Raw genomic sequence first — 18,512 nt, forward strand, 5'->3', positions numbered from 1 at the left:
TCGAGGGGAGAACAGAGCTCTGAGACATTTATTATCTCATCCAGCAGACATTTATCATCTCGTCAAAGACTTTACCCAGATAGCAGCCACTTCGAGGTCTATTTTTATCTGATATAGTGAAGCAGCTCGGCTTGTGAAACTGAGGCTGGTGACAATGATTTAATGTGCAGCACAGCTTCAGTTGGAGTGCAAACAGGGGCCACTGAAAAAGTTCAAAATGCGAATACTGAGCAGGAGAAAGTCATCCACCATATCCAAACCATTTAAAAAATAATCTAGAAGAGTGAAGCCTTGTGTGGTTGTCGCCTAAAGAGTTCAATTCCCTGGGTAGCGTTCAGTTTTGCACGAACGCTGCGAGGATTCACGTCCCACTGGGGCTACCCATGCTGAAAATACATGCACTGATAGTACTGTAAAGAGGCTCAAAGGAGTAACAGCGTGTTAGTGAGGAGTGAGTTTATGTCTGCGTGGGAGAGAAATGTAGGAACAAAGAAAAGCCTGATTTATAGCGAGAGAATATCACAACCGTGGTTCAATTAGCATGCTGCAGAGGGGTGAGCGCGAGGCCGGTACATGCCGAGCATCTAAATGTAGGAAATGGAAGCTTTGGAAGTTTTAATGGAGTGAGTGTGTTTGTGTGTGAGAGGGAGCTTAGCGAGGAGAGGAGTGGTGGGGGGGGGGTGGAGAGATGAGAGATAATGCTGAGTCATATTGTACCGAGTCGTTCTGACCCAGTTCTCACTCACATCCTATTTGCCATCACAATTTATTCATTCGACACAGCGCTGGTACTTTCTCAGAGATGCAGCTCTTAATAATGCATGTCGACCTAAAGTGGAATTGGGAGAGCGGAGTCCAAAGGGCCTCAGAGATATTGAAAACACACCCATTTCCTCGTGCTTTTTCTATATTCAGATCACAGTCTTAATGAAACCACAGAACATTGCGTCAGTGTGGGGAAATGTTTTATTCTGGATCATGGATCTGGCAAAGGTCAGAGTCTGAACCGTTTCCACAGATTTGCGCTGGTACGACAACGAAGCCTCCCAAACAGCCTGAACGTAACATTGTTGTTTTAAAAACCAAAAGATCTTCAGCTTCACATATCTTTACTGCTTGGTAACTTTGACCCTTGAACTCTTCATCAGTTGCTGCTTTCCCACAGAGCACCAGGTATTCTCAGGTGAATGTGTCGGCTAAATGGCCACGGTGTAAAGTGAACGGGGGAAGAATCGGGAACACGACAATGAGAGAAAATCGAAGCTGACACATAAAGAAGCAGCTGAGGAAACATCACCTCGCGGCTTTATCCTCACTGGATTCACACGCAGGTCTGGAAAGTCTGAAAGGATTTCACATTAGAGTCAATATCACCATCTCACCACCTGCAAACATGACTCCACAGACTAAAACAGGCTCCAGTTAACTGATTTAAATATGGACAGAGTATGAAAAATGAAATAGGATTAATTTTTTAAAAGGAAACTCTGAAGGAACTCTGATCCGGACTTCAGAGGTTCCACAGAGACTCATCTGCCTGTCCAGTGCTGGTGTTGCTCTAAGACTGACCTTCGCTGCAGAGAAGGTTGGATATCAGAGGTTACACGGAGAGTTGGTGTGGTGTGAAATAATAAGGCTTTAAGAAAGACTAAGGAATTTTTGCTACGACGCAAGTTCATCATACCCAGGATCTCTTTCTGTTATCTGGCTTCACTAAACCTAACAACCGCAGCCTCGCTAAGCTACGCTGGTTAGCAACTCGTTAAGTCGTTATTTGTCTCTTTATTGTCCACGTCGGGATCCTGTAGGAATGATGACGCTAGTTTTCCAGTGATCTGATTGGTCAGTAGTTGAAATGTCGCCAGGTTTTGATTCGATCCTCTGACCCGCCCAGGAGACGTTTAGTCATTCAGCGTAAGTTACCATGGTGATTTACGCTGCTAAGAAGTGAACCACCGTCGCAAAACCCAGAGCTAGACCGGACGTTACCACGCTAACGTCAAAACCTGTATCGTGGTGCGGGCCTGACAAAGCCTGTCAGGAAACAAACACACTGTTCACTCATATCACGTCATGGTTTGGTGTTAATTTTAGCATGCTAAACATTACCAGCTAAACCTCAGCATGTTATCATCCTGACATTTTCAGTAGCTGTGCTCAAACAAGACAAAGAAAACCAAGAATAGAAACAGTGTCCTGTGTGAAAACCAGGACTTGTGATTATGAGGATCCTCTCAAACTGCTCGTTCATGTCCATCAGCAGCTCTCTTTACCCTCATAAAGACCCTGGAGCTACACTCTGAATCCCTTACCTGCTTAGGTTGGTTAGAACGACGTCCGCCAAGCGCTTAAAATGGAAATGTGGCTCTAAAGTGTTTTCTACTCCCACCAGTGTATTTTTTATTCATCACCTCCCAGCTGTCTCCTCCAGGCTGGTGGGACGCCTCACAGGAATTGGCCAAGTACCTCATAGATTTGGGGCCTTTGGGAACAGGAGATGCTTGTTATGGAGGCCTTCGGGAGCTTTGTTCAATAACATATTTACTCAGTGATGAAGAAGTCACGTTGACTACCCACACAACTACACTTTAGACATCATTTAGACTGACGCTGGTTAAAAAGGCTCTGACAGTGGGGGCAGAAATGTTGTTGTTTTCTTTTTCTGGCTTCACACACACTGAGGACTGGTCACATTAGTTCATTATGTGTTATTTATGGAGGCTACAGCATGAATTTCAGTGTGTGTTACAACCTGCTGGTAAAAACTCACTGCCAGGTAAAAAGACAACTCCACATCCTTCTGCTAACTGCACTACAGCGATTTACCATCTTGTGTTTGCACGAGTTTATACATAATTAAACCAACTACAAGAGCAACAACTTGACCCTGTAATACTTCTGCTAATTCAACAATAAAATAATGCATCAAGTCATACAGTTAGAGTTCACGACAACAAATCAACAACCTCAGTCGTTCTTATCCAGCTTCTTACTCCCACACTGTGACCAGTCAACCAAAAAGTTCCACAATGTAACTGCAATTTTTCCTCAGCCTTCAAATTTTTAAATGTTACTGCAATTGAAAGCAAAGTGCCAGAAATAGTTTCTGAAGAATCAGGTCACAATAATGATTAAAGATCTGTGCAAGATCTCACAGGGACTGCCATGAGCACAGGTGAGAAAAATATGACTTTCCTCTCACTCATTTTCTGTTTTAGGATACCAGGTTTTTAGGAACTTTTTTCATAATTTTTCGATATTTGCCTTTGACTTGTGATTGATTAGTCTCTCCCCAAACTCTAAACTCGTCTGTCTGAATGACCGTCTTCTGTCAGTTGTTATTTTTCTGACCAATTTAAAAAAAAAACAAAAGTCTTAAGTGCTCAAGTTGAAGGCAACTGGACTTCCCAGTGCATTTCACACAACGTAATCCTGAGATCCTTACCCAGGAGATTTAACCTCCTAACGAGTCACATGATGTCAGGGTGGGTTGACAACTCCCTGAAGTCCAGTTGCCTTCAACTTAAGCACTTAAGAAAAACTGCAAAGCTCACTGATTGTCAGCGTTAGTCACATGTCAGTTACAGTCCTCTGTATCGCTCTGGACGTAGAGATGTTAGACGGATTCTTGCTGTTTGCTGTTGATCGTGTTCAGCTGTGGTGTGAACACAAGACATATTGAAAACACAGAGTCTTCTGAGCTGTCAGCTACTACTGATGCTCTAATTTCAGTCTCACGTTAGAATATATCTGCCTCACAATCCAACAGAGTGAACATTAAGCATGACAATTTGTTGTCTTATCCTCAGGTCATGTGCCACTGTGGAGTCAACCGCTGTGTCTCAGATCAGCCTTATATGTAACACACTGTATGTTCACTGCCATAGTGTGTGTGTGTTTTACAGCTGTGTTGTCTCAAATCAAACAGTGTGACCATGATTGTCATCTACCAAAATGTCTACCACCTCGTTTGCACGCTTGCCTCAAAATGATTTTATCGTCATGTGTGTGTCCCCTGTTTTATCTGCACCATCTCCACCCTCTCCTTCCGCTACGTAGCCAAGATGGCGACCGTTGTACTTATTGTGCACCACATGGACGCACTTACACACTCAAAATAGTGAGTGTAGCGCTCCTCTGTGGCGGCAGGTCCATGATTACCTGATCTGACAGAGTAACCGTCTGTAAAGACACAAACGCTGTGAAGTCTGATCCCTGGATTTATGGAGAGACGGAGCCAAGTCAGGAGTAAAAAGGATTTCTGAAACCTGTGCAGCTTGTGTTGCCTCCTCTCTTGTTTTCTTTCCAGTTCAGCTTTAAGCTCAGTGTTGTTGTGTTGTGAAGCTCATAGCTTTGGTAACCTTCGCTCTGAAATCAATCAGGGATGACAGCTTTCAGTGGGATTCCCCTGGTCAGTGTGTTTCATGAGAGGAGCAGGTGTTTGGTCTTTACGTTGTGTGTTCTGTCTGCAGCTTTAACGCCTGATCAGACGGGATCACTTCTGTCTGTTTCTTGGGGATAGAGGGGGGTTGTGTGTTTGTGTGTGTGTGTGTGTTGTGAGGCAGACCCTTTGTACACAAGACCTGCTGCACAAATAAAGTTTGACTGAAGGCTGTGACAGGCAGCTGTGGATCTGACCTGTCTGCACGCGCTCAGTGGAGGCGTCGCACATTTGATCCGCCTCCATGGCAACTGAAGAGTCAGACATATTTAAGCTTGTTGGGTGGATACTCCTGTGTGTGTGTTTTTGTTGTGTGTCGCCTCCTTAGGTCTAATTCATGACGGCACACTTGGTGCACACACACACACACACACACACACACACACACACACTCTGAGGTGACCTCTGAGAGAAAGAGAGTTCAGGCTGCAAATGCCTGTTTGTCTGGTGAATATGTGTGTGTGAGCATGTGTGTGTGTTACCCCCTGACCCCATCACACACCCTACAAACACACACACACTTTCGCCTCCCGTAACCTCAAATAACCTCACTCACACGCTCAGACAAAAGCCGACCGCCCCATAAAGCTGCAATATCTCTGGGTTCTCCAGCTTCCTGTCTGGGTCACTGGGTCCCAACAGAACTCTGACTGAAGGTTCAACTCTTTTGTCTTAGTTGTTTGAGTCATTTATTTTTAGACCTCATTTGCCATTTGGCTAATTGAGCATGCACACTCTCTTTTTTGATTGAAATTAACGCTGTCAGAGTGAGTTTAGCTGCTAAATTTTATGTCAAAATTAAATCCTAAACTCCAGCCTTTCTGTTCCAACCTTCACACCTGAACATACATTTATAATATAGTTACAACAGCATGTTTTTCCTTAGGTTTGTTGCTCAGTCAGCCCACTAATTCAGTCCAACTGGATGGATTCACTTGAAGTGTGGCTCAGACGTTCATGTTCTCCTCAGGATGAACTGTAACTGTAACAGGGCACAGATCTGACATGAGCTGTGTCTGGCAATAGAAAGAAGGAAAACAGAGATTAGTATGAGTGAAATTTGTTGCTCTAAACATGAAGGTAATTTCTTTCCTCAGATGAACATTTGAACATCTCGTTTTGCAATCAAACACTTCACATGTGCAGAGAGGATCTTCTTCCTTTACACCTACACACCACACATAACATGCTGTGCTCTGTACATATAGCATGCACATTTTATATTCTCAGTCCCTCTGATTCTCTCTCTCTAACACACACACACACACACACACACACCTTTAAAGAGATACTCATCTCACACAGGAGAGTACTCATAAATACTACATCAGAAAAACCCACGTACACATGTTGCTATGAATATGCAGAGCATCGCTGCAGGGAATACGCAGGGTCATGGTGCAGTGTGAGATAGATATGAGTGTGTGTGTGTGTGTGTTGCTGTACTCATCAGGTGAACTATGACCTTTGATCTTGTGGGATCGCTACAAGGCAAACAACCTGTACCATTAAAAACAGAACACACTGTGGTAGAATCATCAGTGTTTTATTCTCTTGAAACGACAGAAACCATGTAGATCAGTTTGCTGTTTAATGGAAGATAAACTATGAATTGTTATGAATCATTCATTTGTGAGAGTCAGCTGGAGCCTGCTGGCTCACAAATAAAAGTTTACAGTATATTTTTGGCTCCTTTCCAACACAAGTTTTCGAAGGTATTTCTCTTGAGAACAGGGAGTAGATTTTGGTGAGAGTAGCTGGGAAACGCCAGGATCTCAGTTCCTGGTATATTCTACACTACAAAGTGTTTTAGTTGGATCGTCCAACAAATCATGCGAGCAAAGTTTCATATTTAAGTCACATGATGAGAGTGTTTTCCTGTAACGACCACATGCATCACCTGTGCAGCAGCTTATTACAGCCCAGAGTTACATCTTCTTGTTAACACAGGAGGAACAAGCGACTGTTTAGGTTGGAAGACTCGTTGGATGACACCTGAGCAAGTACTATTCCTTCCTTCTCTCTAAACCCGACCGGTCGAGGCAGATGACCGCCCACCCTGAGTCTGCTTCTTAAAAGGAACTTTTTCCTCTCCCCTGTCGCCTCGTGCCGCTCATGGTGGGAACTGTTAGGTCTGTATGTAAAGTTCCTCGAGATGACTTCTGCTGTGATTTGGCGCTACAACCAGCCTCAACCGCTGTGGGTGATTATTGGGCCGTGTTTCGAACCTGCAGAAGGTTTGCCTTTGTTAGCCTGTCAGTCCTCTGGGGGTTAATGACCTAGAATCCGTCATCTTCTAATCCTCATCGAGATGAAAAGAGACATTGTTTACATACATCTGCCTTCAAAGGGGAAGGCGCCCAAATTAGAAGCAGCAAGTCAAACAGTATGCAGATGAGGCAGCTGAATGGGGTGAATAGACGACTCCCGACTGGAGGCACGCACGCCTTCGCCCTCCTCGCCTCTCGCCTTCATCTCTCAGTCATGTCCTGTGGGTGAGGATGGAGGGGGGAGGGAGGGAGAAGCAGAGGCAGGTGCTGCCCCCCCTTCCTCCTCCCTGCAGAGTTCCTCCATTGTGGTTCCTCTCAAAAAAAGGACAGCTGTTGTCTCTCGCACCCCCTCCAGTGTTGGCTGTTGTGTGCATGTGTCTGGATGTTTGTGTGTTTTATAAAGTTTATAAAGTTTGTTTTCAACAGACGGTTAAAGAACAGAGGTGCCGGCGTGTTTGCCCTCAGCTGTTTGGTTCTGTTCTGGTTCTCTCGGCTGGAATAATTGCTCATTTTCTCACGTCTCACGTCCCTCTTCTGTCTGACTCTGCTGCCTCTTCAGCTCCATACCTTCATCTGTTTTCACTTGACCCCCATCAGTTTTTGCCTTCTGTTATCGCCACCATTCCTCTGCTGTTTTTGCCTTGTAAACTCACGTTATATATATGACTTTTTCCCGGAGGCAGAGCTGTTTATGATGCAGAGCTAATGTCGATGCAGTTTTAAAGTGGAATCGGTGAAAGAGAAAATCCAAAACGACGAGCTAAAAGAGGCTGAAAGGCTTTGCAGAGCTGCAGCATTCGTTCTAATTCTCTGCAGGTTTGTCACAATAAGAAACCCCAGTCACATTACACAATCAGCTGATCCATTGTTGGTGTAAAAGTATTGATTAGTGTTGCTTAAATATTCATTGGCTTTGCCCAATCTGTCCCTTTCTTCTCAACCAGCTCCACCCCCCCATCACCACCACCACAAAACCTCATTATTCCTTCCTCTGTCTACTTTATCCCATCTTTCCTTCTCTCTTTTCCCTCTCCCATGTCCTTTTTAAAAAAGGCTTTAGGGGTAACAAGCGTGTCTGTGGTTCAGATAAGCCCCCGGTGGCCCAACAGTCTGCTCCTTTGTCTCCACCCAGAGCCCAGATGCCTCCACTTCATTGGAATGACCACATCGGCATCAGAGGAATGGCACCAGGAATTCTTTTGTGTTCGCCCTGTTTAGCCCCCCCACTCCCACGCTGGCAGCCCCACCGGCCTCACCCCTCCACCTCGTTAATTGAATCAGCTCAGGGTGGAAACACACACAGCCTTTATAAGAACATCATTGTTTGTCCCAAATCTGAATGGACAGCTGATGAGGTAATAGTTCATGTCTGTGGGAATGTTTGTGTTGTTGTCTCTGGTGCTGCATATGGCTCCGTTTAGGTTTGGATTCCCCTGAGTGACAAACATTTAGGCATCTAATTAAGATAGCATTAAATGTCAACTATCATCAGTGTCATGGTTCATCACATTATTATGACTTTATTCTACAAACTCAAATCAATAACAAAGCTTTTTATAACCAGTCCAAGTCACTCTGAAAACAGGACGAAATTCAGGTTTTCATCACTTAATCACAGCATGAAATTCCCTGGCAGAGGAGCATCATGGTGTTGAGTGCGCAGATGAATGCTGTCATTTTCAGGACTTCAGTTCTGGCTGTAACTGTCAAAACACCACCCGCCTTCAGCCACACAACTACGCCAGCCCTCATCCACCGCCGTCCCTCATGATCGTCTCTGACAGCCTGATGGTCGATGTGTAAGCGAGCTTATAGCCCAACAATAGCTTTGAAAACAGCCTCACATGCAGCCAGACAACAGGACTCGACTATAAACCAAGACGTGTGTGTATTAGAGAGAATGGTCTTTTTTCGTTGATGAATTGATTTTCACCAGACGCCAGCCCTCACCATGTGAAGTGAAGTGATGAATGGGTGATTAACGTGGCAGGGATACGCAGCAAATGAATTTCTGGTGACCCAGAAGGCGAGGCGAGTGGGAGTGTGCAGGGGGGAGGGCAGGGAGCAGCACCTGCATTATAGTGTGATTTACATTTTTAACATTTATTGTTTTTATTGATTGAACGGGGGGGTGGAGGGGTCAGGGTCTGTTTGAGTCACAGAAACAACACACAAAATGAACCACAGAGTAAAAACGTTTTCATTTTCTCTCTCTTTGGATCAATCCTGAATCCTTCACCTGTTATTATCCACTGCTCCTAAACCACTGTGTGTGCATGATCCTTTGTGTCCCCACCAGAGAAGTGACAGCACTGGTCATTTGTTCAGATGCTGACAATGACCTACATAGGTCTCCAAAGGCCGAAGCTGCATGTTGTTAAATCGCTGCCAAACCTCTGAGGAGGGAGGCTGCAGCAGCCGGCTCGCTGTACACCATGCTCTTTGTTACTGAGGTTCCTGTTCCTTGGTTTCTTTTAACCATTGAAGTCGATCTGTCTCCAGCTTTAACCTTCTGTTTTCAGTTGACTACAATCAAACGACACCAAGCATCAGAGGTGGCACGTCAGAAAACTTAAGAACGTTGTTTTTGGTAAGTATGGACAAATGATCTAAAGTCCTTTTTAAATGTGTACTTTGCATTTTAGCTGAACCAGTTTTAGTTTTTCATTAGTCCGACTTCTGTGAATTTTAATTTGACTGAGAAAGTTCTACAGCCTCAGAAACCTTTTCAGAACAGGTACAGGTGCGGTCATAAAATATGAACCAAGGGCTCCAGTTTGAAGATAATCAGATGGACAGGATGCAACATCTGACAGTGTCTTACCTGAGTAACTCTAGATTTATGGTGGAAATAAAACTCTTGTCTTGCTACTTGTGTAAAGTTCAGGCTTCAAGCTACACATACAATCTGTGTTTGCATGTGTTTGATTGCCATCGCCACAGAACAGCACAAAAATCACCAAACAAATTCATGTTTGTCAACTAGGATTTTATCTGGTCTGTTTGCTGTCTGAATATGCACACAGGCTGCATCAGGAAAGGAAGGGAAGGAGAGGCGTTTACCTCCTCCCCCCTTCATTAACTACAGTCAAGGTGCCCTTGAGCAAGGTGCTTAGCCCCCCACTGCTGCAGTGCATCTGCTCAGTGGTCAACAGTACACGACTTTGACTGTACTGGGCAGATCCCAGATGTAGGTGTTTGTGTATGAATGACTGTAATGAGCAGCAACAGTATAAAAGTCTTCAGGTTTATGAGGCTTACATGTTAGAATGCAGTTGCCTATTTACACACTCAGCAGAAACAGGGCAGCATTATCATTCATTGGTGTTGTGTTTGTGTCCACTGGATGGATGGAAGTCTAACATTCGCTCTCTTTTAGCTCTGTTTTTGGTCTCTGACTCCAACTCCTCAGGGAAATATCTTCAGCTGCTAAATGCTTCATGGAAAACTATTTTCCCTCCGTGGCTATAGGATAGTGAAACTAAACCAAAATGGCACCGAAAACCAAAAACACTGGCCAGAAAACTTGGGTGCTCTGCAGAGATAAGTGCAGCTACAGTGTTGGTGGTGATTCTCTGTGGGTTTGTCACTAAGAGCGATGGAGGAAGCTTCTGTGGAGGCTGTTAAAGACATCAAATTTAAGAGCATCTTTACATCACAGCTTATTTTTAAACATACAGAGTCCGTCCTGTGTTCCTTTGTTAGCTCTGGACACTGTCAAAACATGGATTCAAACTCTTCCTCGCTCTGTCCTCTCCTCCACTCTGCTGCTCTCACTGGCACAAACCAAGAGAAATCTACACTGTGGGAGACGATTAATGGGCTTCAGGTGCTGTTCTCCGTCTCTCTTTGTCCTCCCCTTTGCCTCATGACCAGGACTCCGCCCTGCCTGTTCCCCACATGGCTACGATATGGACACGAGCCGCTTCATCAGACTCGCTTCATTTTCCAAGGTCAGTAAATGAAACAGAATTCACCACTGAATATTTCTTGCAGAATAAAAACTGCAGCAGGAATCTGACAAATGATGAACAGAGTGTTTTAAATCAGTACAAACAAAATTCACAAGTTCACTTCTATAGTTCAATCCATCCAATCATCCATTTTCTGCCACTTACCTGTGGTTGGGTCGCGGTAGCCCAGCCCATTTTCCAGCTCCTCCTGGGGGATCAGACTCAGAACAAGTCCTGTGGAAGAAAGTAAGGAAGGTTTAGGGATGAGGGTGACGCACTTCTCAGTTGGACATGAAACTCACACAGAGAAGTTCACTATGTCGCGATTCTAAAAGGGCTTTTTGATGAGAAACATCCAATCACCAAGCTTAAAGCTAAAGACGACACATTCTAGAAACACGATGAAACATTCAGCAGTTTAAATCAGTTCACTGTCAGATTCTAGGTCAGTTTCAGAGAAGTTCAAAAAGACTATGACCCTGTATTTTGTCCCTGTTTCCAGTGTTTAAGGATTCTGAATCTGTTTTCTCTTTTGCATTAGCAGCTGAGGCTCATGGGTAGGATAGTCTGTTGGACCAAACATTCAGATGTGAATTTTATACAAATCAACATGAAAACTGATGTTGATTTTAGGATAGATTTTTAGGAGTCAATAATGTACAAACATGACTTGATAAGATGGAGATTTTTGCAGCGAAAGGCTGTAAAGGAGGCAAAGGAGAACCGTACCTATCTGTCTTTCTACTCCTCTTCCACCTCTGTCGTGATATCTTGGTTAAATATCCTATTCACCAGCCACTCTCTCACCTCTTTCTCTTCCCCCCCACCTGCTGGCTTCCATCATAAATTCAAGAAGATTAATATTTCATCTGCCACTTCACAGCGCTCTCAGCGGCGCAGCGTTGGGGAGAAGGAGGAAGCGGGGCTACCTCGTTAGTCACGTGCGTGTCGTGTGCAGACCCAGTCATCACTCACGTGTTTTATTATGCTAACATAAGACAGGACGCTCTGCTCTCTCATCATGCTCATGATGGTTTTAGAGAGTAAACGCTGTATGAAAAGTTTCCCCTAAAGGTGCCTTTACACTATGGATCTGGTGTTTCTTCTTTTCCAAACTGATGGAGGAGACCTTTAGTCATCTTAGCTAAATTAATATAAAGGCTTTAAGGGCTGTTTGAACCTTCAGCTAAAGTAAAACAGAACAGGTTACAGACGGTGGCCTCCAGCATCAGATGTTTTATATGATTATTGAAGAGGCCTGGGCTGCTCACATGTGCCAGGGAGCAGCCGATTATTCTGTGTAATTGAGTTAACCTGGAACATGAGAGTGAGGTGTTATGTTGAAGATGTAGAGAGGAGGAGGAGGAGGAGTGTGAAAGGCTACATTAAGGGGTTTTTTGTATTCCACAGGATCAATCTATCCTCTTTGAGACGACAACAATGGAGGAAAGAGTCACTTATTTCATCATTAAGAAGCCGGGGTGTCCCTGACTGAGTGCCCTCCAACAGGCCAAGAGTCAGTTCTACACTGATGCCATTTAATGATAATGTAGAGCTGTAATTAAATTTTCAGCCCAGTCCAAACATTAACAGGCATTATGTTTTGTTACTATGGAAACGTAGATTCCAGGAGGCACAGTGGCTGTGATATCATGGTATTTATATACTGTATTTATGTTTTAATGATAGCACTGCAAACAGTGATAAATAGCTCACTTCACAGGGTTTATCTTTAAATTTCAGAGGAAGGAAAACAATCTAATTGTACCACATTCAGATATAAAAAGTTATAAAATAGTCAGACATATAGCCATTATTTATGAACGGTGAGTCCTGTGTGCTTGCAGGACGACCTGGACCAGCCTGCAGTTCAATGGTCAGTCAGCGCCACTCAGTGGTAGAAGGACAACACTGCACCCCTAATTTTTTTCTCTGAATTTAGATGGTGGTGACAGCCATTGCTGCAAAGGAAAATAATATATTACACAATGTGTGTAATCTCTCTTTCTTCAACAGAGAGAGGTAAGATCTTCAGCTTTTTTGACACTTCTTTCTTTCTGTCTTTCTTTTTGATTTGAGATTGTCCGTTGTCTTGTGGAGGGCGTGGGAGGGATTGTCCATAATTGCTAAGCTTAGCACCAACAACAGACTCAGCCTTTCCTGATCAGTTTGTTCAGTCTGTGGGCGTCCTTTGCTTTGATGCCAGCGCCCCAGCACACCACAGCAAAGAGGATGGTGCTCTCAACAACAGACTGAACATGTGGAGCATCCTGTTGCACACATTGGTGAGGGGCGGTGGGGCACGTGAGGATGTCCCATAAACAGTGAGGGGGCTACTGGGAGAGGGGGAGCTGGAGTCAAACCTGCTGGAGAACTGGTTCAACTCATTTTCTTGTTGTATATTCCCCTCAGCAGCAACCCCACCTCTCCTCTGGAAGCCTGTGATCTCCCTCATACCACTCCTGATGTTGTTTGTCTGTAGTCTTTCCTTCTGTAGGCGTCTTTGCTCTGCCTGTGTTTTAGCTCTTTGTACTATCCTGAAGGCCCTCAAGTGTGTGTGTTAGCTCTTGTTAAGTGGTGGAGGAGGAAATATCAACTTAAGAGGTTAATAAAAGGGTTTTGCAAACCTGGTTGCTTTCCTACAGTTAGCTTAGTTAGCCAGACTGGAAACAAGCTAACTCTGTCATTTCCAAGTAGTTTGTTGTGAGGCTTTAAGTATGACTAGCTTCACGTCTCACGTCTGGGTTTCTTTTTTTATAACACCTGTAAATTCACAGTTACAGCAGCTTGACGGTGACTGGTACATATTATTTAATTAATTAAACAAATTTTCATCTTCATTTTCTAATGTTGGTTTGTGTCCTCCAAAGTGGGTATGCAACGTTAAAAAAAGGTTTGTGTTAATAAAATTTAAATCAGTTTGAAAGTGAATAATTACTGACAGAAACATCTCTGCAACATCTCTTATGTAGTGTGTAGATGAGTTGGTAAAGGTAAAGGTGAACTTCTGTTGACACTGTGTGATGGCTGAAATAAAATCAGATTATCTATGACTTGTTTTTTTTCAGTGTGTGTGCACACGCTTTCCTTTAATCAAACAAAAACATGACATCAAAACACTGATAACAACAAAAAAGGCGTAAACAACTTCTTTACCACTTTTTGAGTTTTCTCAAATGAGTGAAACAGCGCCCCTCTGGGTTGTAACGGCTGAAAAGCGACACACAGTGTATGCGGTCAAACGTGGCATTGCACCCTTACTGAAGTCAACCGAAGAAAACAGACGAATTAATAAAATTATTTTAATAGTACGTTAATAGAAAGAAAGAGTTGAAACGTAAAGCTAATCACACCTTAGCCTTACAACAAACGACAGAAAGTTGGAAAAAGATTTAAATGACACAAATCACAGAGCTAGCTTGTTTCCAGTCTTGCTAATTCAGTTAGCTAACGGACTTGTAAGCTAGCAGCAGAGAGAGGAGGAAAGGAGCAAGCAAACTGAATGGCCATCACAGCAACAAATGCGCTACATGAGGTGGATGCCTCACGTATGAACAAAATAATGTGAATTAAATACATGTTTTGACCGTGTCTGTATCTGTTTCTTTGGTCAGTGGTTTATTTTCCTGACGGTTAAATGTCTCTCCACAGCTGTCTGTGTACATCTCTGTGTTTAATGCTGTGAATTTTCAGTAAGTATTTGAAATGAAAAGGAGAATTACTGTCCTTTATTTAAGATGGTGTATTACTGTAATTATGGATAGTGAACTCATTTGACTTTTATGTTTGTGCCAATCAAAGAGTTTGTTTTTTTCAGGACGCTAACCCTTAGCTTTTTAAATAAGTTGTTAGTGGCACAGTTGCTGTTTGTCATGATGTTTTATACTGTACTTGTGTTTTAATGATTGTACTGCACTGTGGTCTAATAATTAGCAAACAATGATAAACAGGTTGATACACTTTTGTGCAGAGAGTTAGATGAGAAGATCAAAATACCTGCTCTCAAGTCTGTTAAATAAGTATGTAGCTGGAGCCAATACTTAGCTTAGCTTAGCATAAAGTCTAAAAACAGCTAGTCTGTCTCTATTCAAAGGAAACAAAATCTTGCATAATGACTGACTGGGTTGACAACTACTGGTATCAGCAATAATAATGATAATACTGATAATAATAATTCTTTATAGAATCCTGATGGAGAGAGGTACAGATCACGCCTTAAATCTTTCTTTTTACTGGCTTTATGTTCTATTAAAAACAATTAAAGAAGAGACAATTCAGATTCTATAGACTTCATATTAAATATATTTACTGCAGTAACTGTGCAGCCCCCATTCCATGGTGGCTGTTTGTTATAGTGAAACTGGTTTACTATGATCAACCCGCAGCCACATTTGAACTTAAAGAACATCCTGCTGCAACAGCTCTGCAGCATTTCCAGTAGTGAATCAAACTTTTGAAGCAACAGCATTTAGCAGAGGAGTTCAGACAAAGCCCTGCCCCTCATGTGACTCACTTCAGGCAAACCAGGAAACAGTTTGTTCCTCGTCACTAAAGAGAGACACACAGACTGAAAAACATTCGATCAGATTCACCTTCAGACCAAACTAACAGCTACAGGAGAGAAAAGAGGAAAACTACAACACTGCTGCTTCAACCTGCTGACTCTCCACACACTGAAGGTGAGTTTGACTAAAACCACCACTCAAAGTGAAAGTGAATCTCAGTGAAGTTAGTAGAGGAGGGAGGGGAGCCATGACTGACTGTACTTCCTGTCTGCTGTGTTTTCAGCTTCACTCAGACTAAATGGCTTCCAGATCAGAGGAGGATCTCTGCTGTCCGGTCTGTCAGGAGGTCTTTAGAGATCCTGTTCTTCTGGCATGTAGCCACAGCTTCTGTAAAGACTGTCTGAAGAGATGGTGGAGAGAGAAACAAACACAAGAGTGTCCAGTTTGTAAGAGAAGATCTTCAAGAGAAGATCCACCTGTTAGTCTGGTGTTAAAGAACCTGTGTGAGGCCTTCTTACAGGAGAGAGATCAGAGATCTTCAGAGGCTCTCTGCAGTCTGCACTCTGAGAAACTCAAACTCTTCTGTCTGGACCATCAGCAGCCAGTGTGTGTCGTCTGTCTACATTCAGTAACACACAAAAACCACAGCTTCAGTCCCATCGATGAAGCTGCACAACAACACAAGAAGGAACTTCAGGAAACTCTGGAGCCCTTAAAGGAGAAGTTAAAGAGTTTAGAAAAAGTTAAAGTGAAGTTTGATCAAACAGCAGAACACATTAAGGTCCAGGCCCGACACACAGAGAGGCAGATTAAGGAGCAGTTTAAGAAGCTTCACCAGTTTCTAGAAGAGGAAGAGGAGGCCAGGATGGCTGCACTGAGGGAGGAAGAGGAGCAGAAGAGTCAGATGATGAAGGAGAAGATGGAGGCTCTGAGCAGAGAGATAGCAGCTCTTTCACACACAGTCAGAGCCACAGAGGACGAGCTGAGAGCTGAAGACGTCTCATTCCTCAACAACTACAAGGCTGCAGTGGAAAGAGTCCAGCAGCGCCCCCTGCTGGAGGATCACCAGCTGCTCTCAGGAGCTCTGATAGACCAGGCCAAACACCTGGGCAACCTGACCTTCAACATCTGGAACAAGATGAAGGACATGGTCTCCTACAGTCCTGTGGTTCTGGACCCAAACACTGCTCATCCAAGACTCATCCTGTCTGAAGATCTGACCAGAGTGAGACTAGGAGAGAAACAGCAGCTTCCTGACAATCCAGAGAGATGTGATAATTACTGCATTGTCCTGGGCTCTGAGGGTTTTAACTCTGGGACTCACAGCTGGGATGTCGAGTTTGGAGACAGTACATTTTGGTTTCTGGGTGTGTTAGCAGAGTCTGTCCAGAGAAAGGGAGACATATGGTCTGGATTACAGGGAATAGGATTACATAAAGGTACCTGCATCGTACTCTCATCATCAGCCTCAAACACTGTTCTCCCACTGCAGAAGAATCTCCAGAGGATCAGAGTGAATCTGAACTGGAACAGAGGAAAGTTGTCGTTCTCTGATCCTGATACTAACACACACATATACACCTTCATACACACTTTCACTGAGAAACTGTTCCCCTTTACTATAAGTGGAGATGAACTCCCAGTGAAGATCTTACCAGTGAAGGTCTCTGTGACAGTAGAACAGAGCAGTCAGAGATAAAGAGGATGATCACATTTATGTTTATTTTTTAAAGAGAAGAGTCAGTGAATTTAACCTCTTAAATGTTTACAGAATTTCAATCAATGTGAATGTGAAGGGAGGAAAAAGTATGAGTATTGTGCCTCTCTGTGCGGAAGTACCACACCAATAAGGAAAACTTGATTCTGTGTGATATTGAAATAAAGATATTGTAAGACATTTATTTTGCCTATTATTATCATTATCATATTTTGTGAGTATGTGCCTTTACTCAAAAACAAGACATCAAAACAATGATAACAAAAAGAAAGAAGTAGATGTTTCTTCTACACTTTTTATTGAGTTTCCTCAAATGAGTGAAACAGCGCCCCTCTGGGTTGTAACGGCTGATAAGTGTCATCCACTGTATGCGGTCAAACGTGGCATTGCACCCTTACCGAAGTCAACCGAAGAAAGCAAAGCGGAAGCAACGTTTGGTTAATAAAATAGTACGTAAACACCGGTCGTTATCAAACTGCTGCGACTGTGGCTAATAACGAGGAGAAACGTAACTTTGGCCTCACAGCAAACAACAAAAAGTTGGAAAACATGTTTGAATCAACCGAAGAAAACACAGGTCATTGTTTCATTTAAAAAAAATAGTACGTAAAAGCCGGTAACCGTCAAGCTGCAGTGACTATGAGAATTAACAGGTGTTTGAAAAAGAAAGTCTGAGGTGAAACGTGAAGCTAGTCCAACTCTCGCCTCTTCACAAACGATAGAAAATTAAAAACAACATTTGAATTTGACACAAATGACAGAGTTAGCTTGTTTCCAGTCTTGCTAATGAAGCTAGCTAACTGTGTTTTTCTGGACTTGTAAGCTAGCAGCAGACGGAGAGGAGAGAAGAGCTATCACCAAACAAACTGTGACCCTCACAGCAACAAGTGCACTGAACATGAGGTGGTGTGGATGGAGAAGAATGGGCTTTCAACAAAATAATGTAAGTTAAATATATGTTTTCTCTGTATCTGTTTCTCACTGGTTTCTTTTCCTGATGTTAAACGTTCCTCCATAACTTTTTTTTGTGGCAAATACTTCATATAGTAAGTTTCACAGAGTAAGTGTAAGCTCCATTGGTGGTCGTCTTAATTTTTAAGGTAAACCTGCTGCAGACATGGTAGTAGGCTATTTTCTGTACATCAAGCAGATAGACAAGAGTGTGTAAGTCTTGCTTGTATTGTTCAACCAATTGTCCAAAACCTTAAGATATTCAGATAGATATTCAGATTAGCTATCACGCAAGACAAAGGAAAGAAAAACTGAAAACAGGCCTTAAGATTGTGTCTCACCATTTCTGTTTTTGTCGTGCTTTTGTAATTTCCTGTTTCCAAATCAGTTTGTAATGAATTAAATTACCACAGAGTAATTGTAACACAGACAGTTTGGTGTGTTTTGGTGCCCTGAGGGTCTTGGGATCTGGGGCAGTTAAACAGTTTGCCCTGTTGGTTAACCGCCCTTGGCCGGAACTACTACTTATGAGTGTAGATTTTGGTGCTGTTTGTTTCTTATTCATCACCTTAATTTCTCTTAGAAAACACAGAAAGCGGTCAGTTAATCTTGAATATCCCCTTGAGGATGCTGCCAGTGCTCAGGCTGTGATTCAAGAGGGCATTGAGGGGCCCT

The 18,512-nt window shown here is 43.2% G+C and overlaps 1 protein-coding gene across 3 annotated transcripts in view; it reads left to right on the forward strand.

Annotated features, from left to right (window-relative positions):
- The window catches only part of LOC108891404 (nuclear factor 7, brain), a 247,963-nt gene extending 230,897 nt beyond the window's left edge, over positions 1-17,066 (forward strand). For 2 of the 3 annotated variants that reach the window (XM_051078038.1, XM_051078039.1), the window contains exon 2: positions 15,453-17,066. In XM_051078038.1, coding sequence (XP_050933995.1) covers positions 15,468-16,868 — 1,401 coding nt within the window. In that variant the 5' untranslated portion in view covers positions 15,453-15,467 and the 3' untranslated portion in view covers positions 16,869-17,066. Of the gene's footprint in view, positions 1-15,176; positions 15,344-15,452 lie in introns of those variants that run through there. The other variant, XM_018688532.2, reaches the window with a different exon arrangement.
- The last annotated feature ends 1,446 nt before the right edge of the window (positions 17,067-18,512 follow it).

The sequence above is a fragment of the Lates calcarifer genome, linkage group LG19 (assembly GCF_001640805.2).
Source record: "Lates calcarifer isolate ASB-BC8 linkage group LG19, TLL_Latcal_v3, whole genome shotgun sequence".
Lineage (NCBI taxonomy): Eukaryota > Metazoa > Chordata > Actinopteri > Centropomidae > Lates > Lates calcarifer.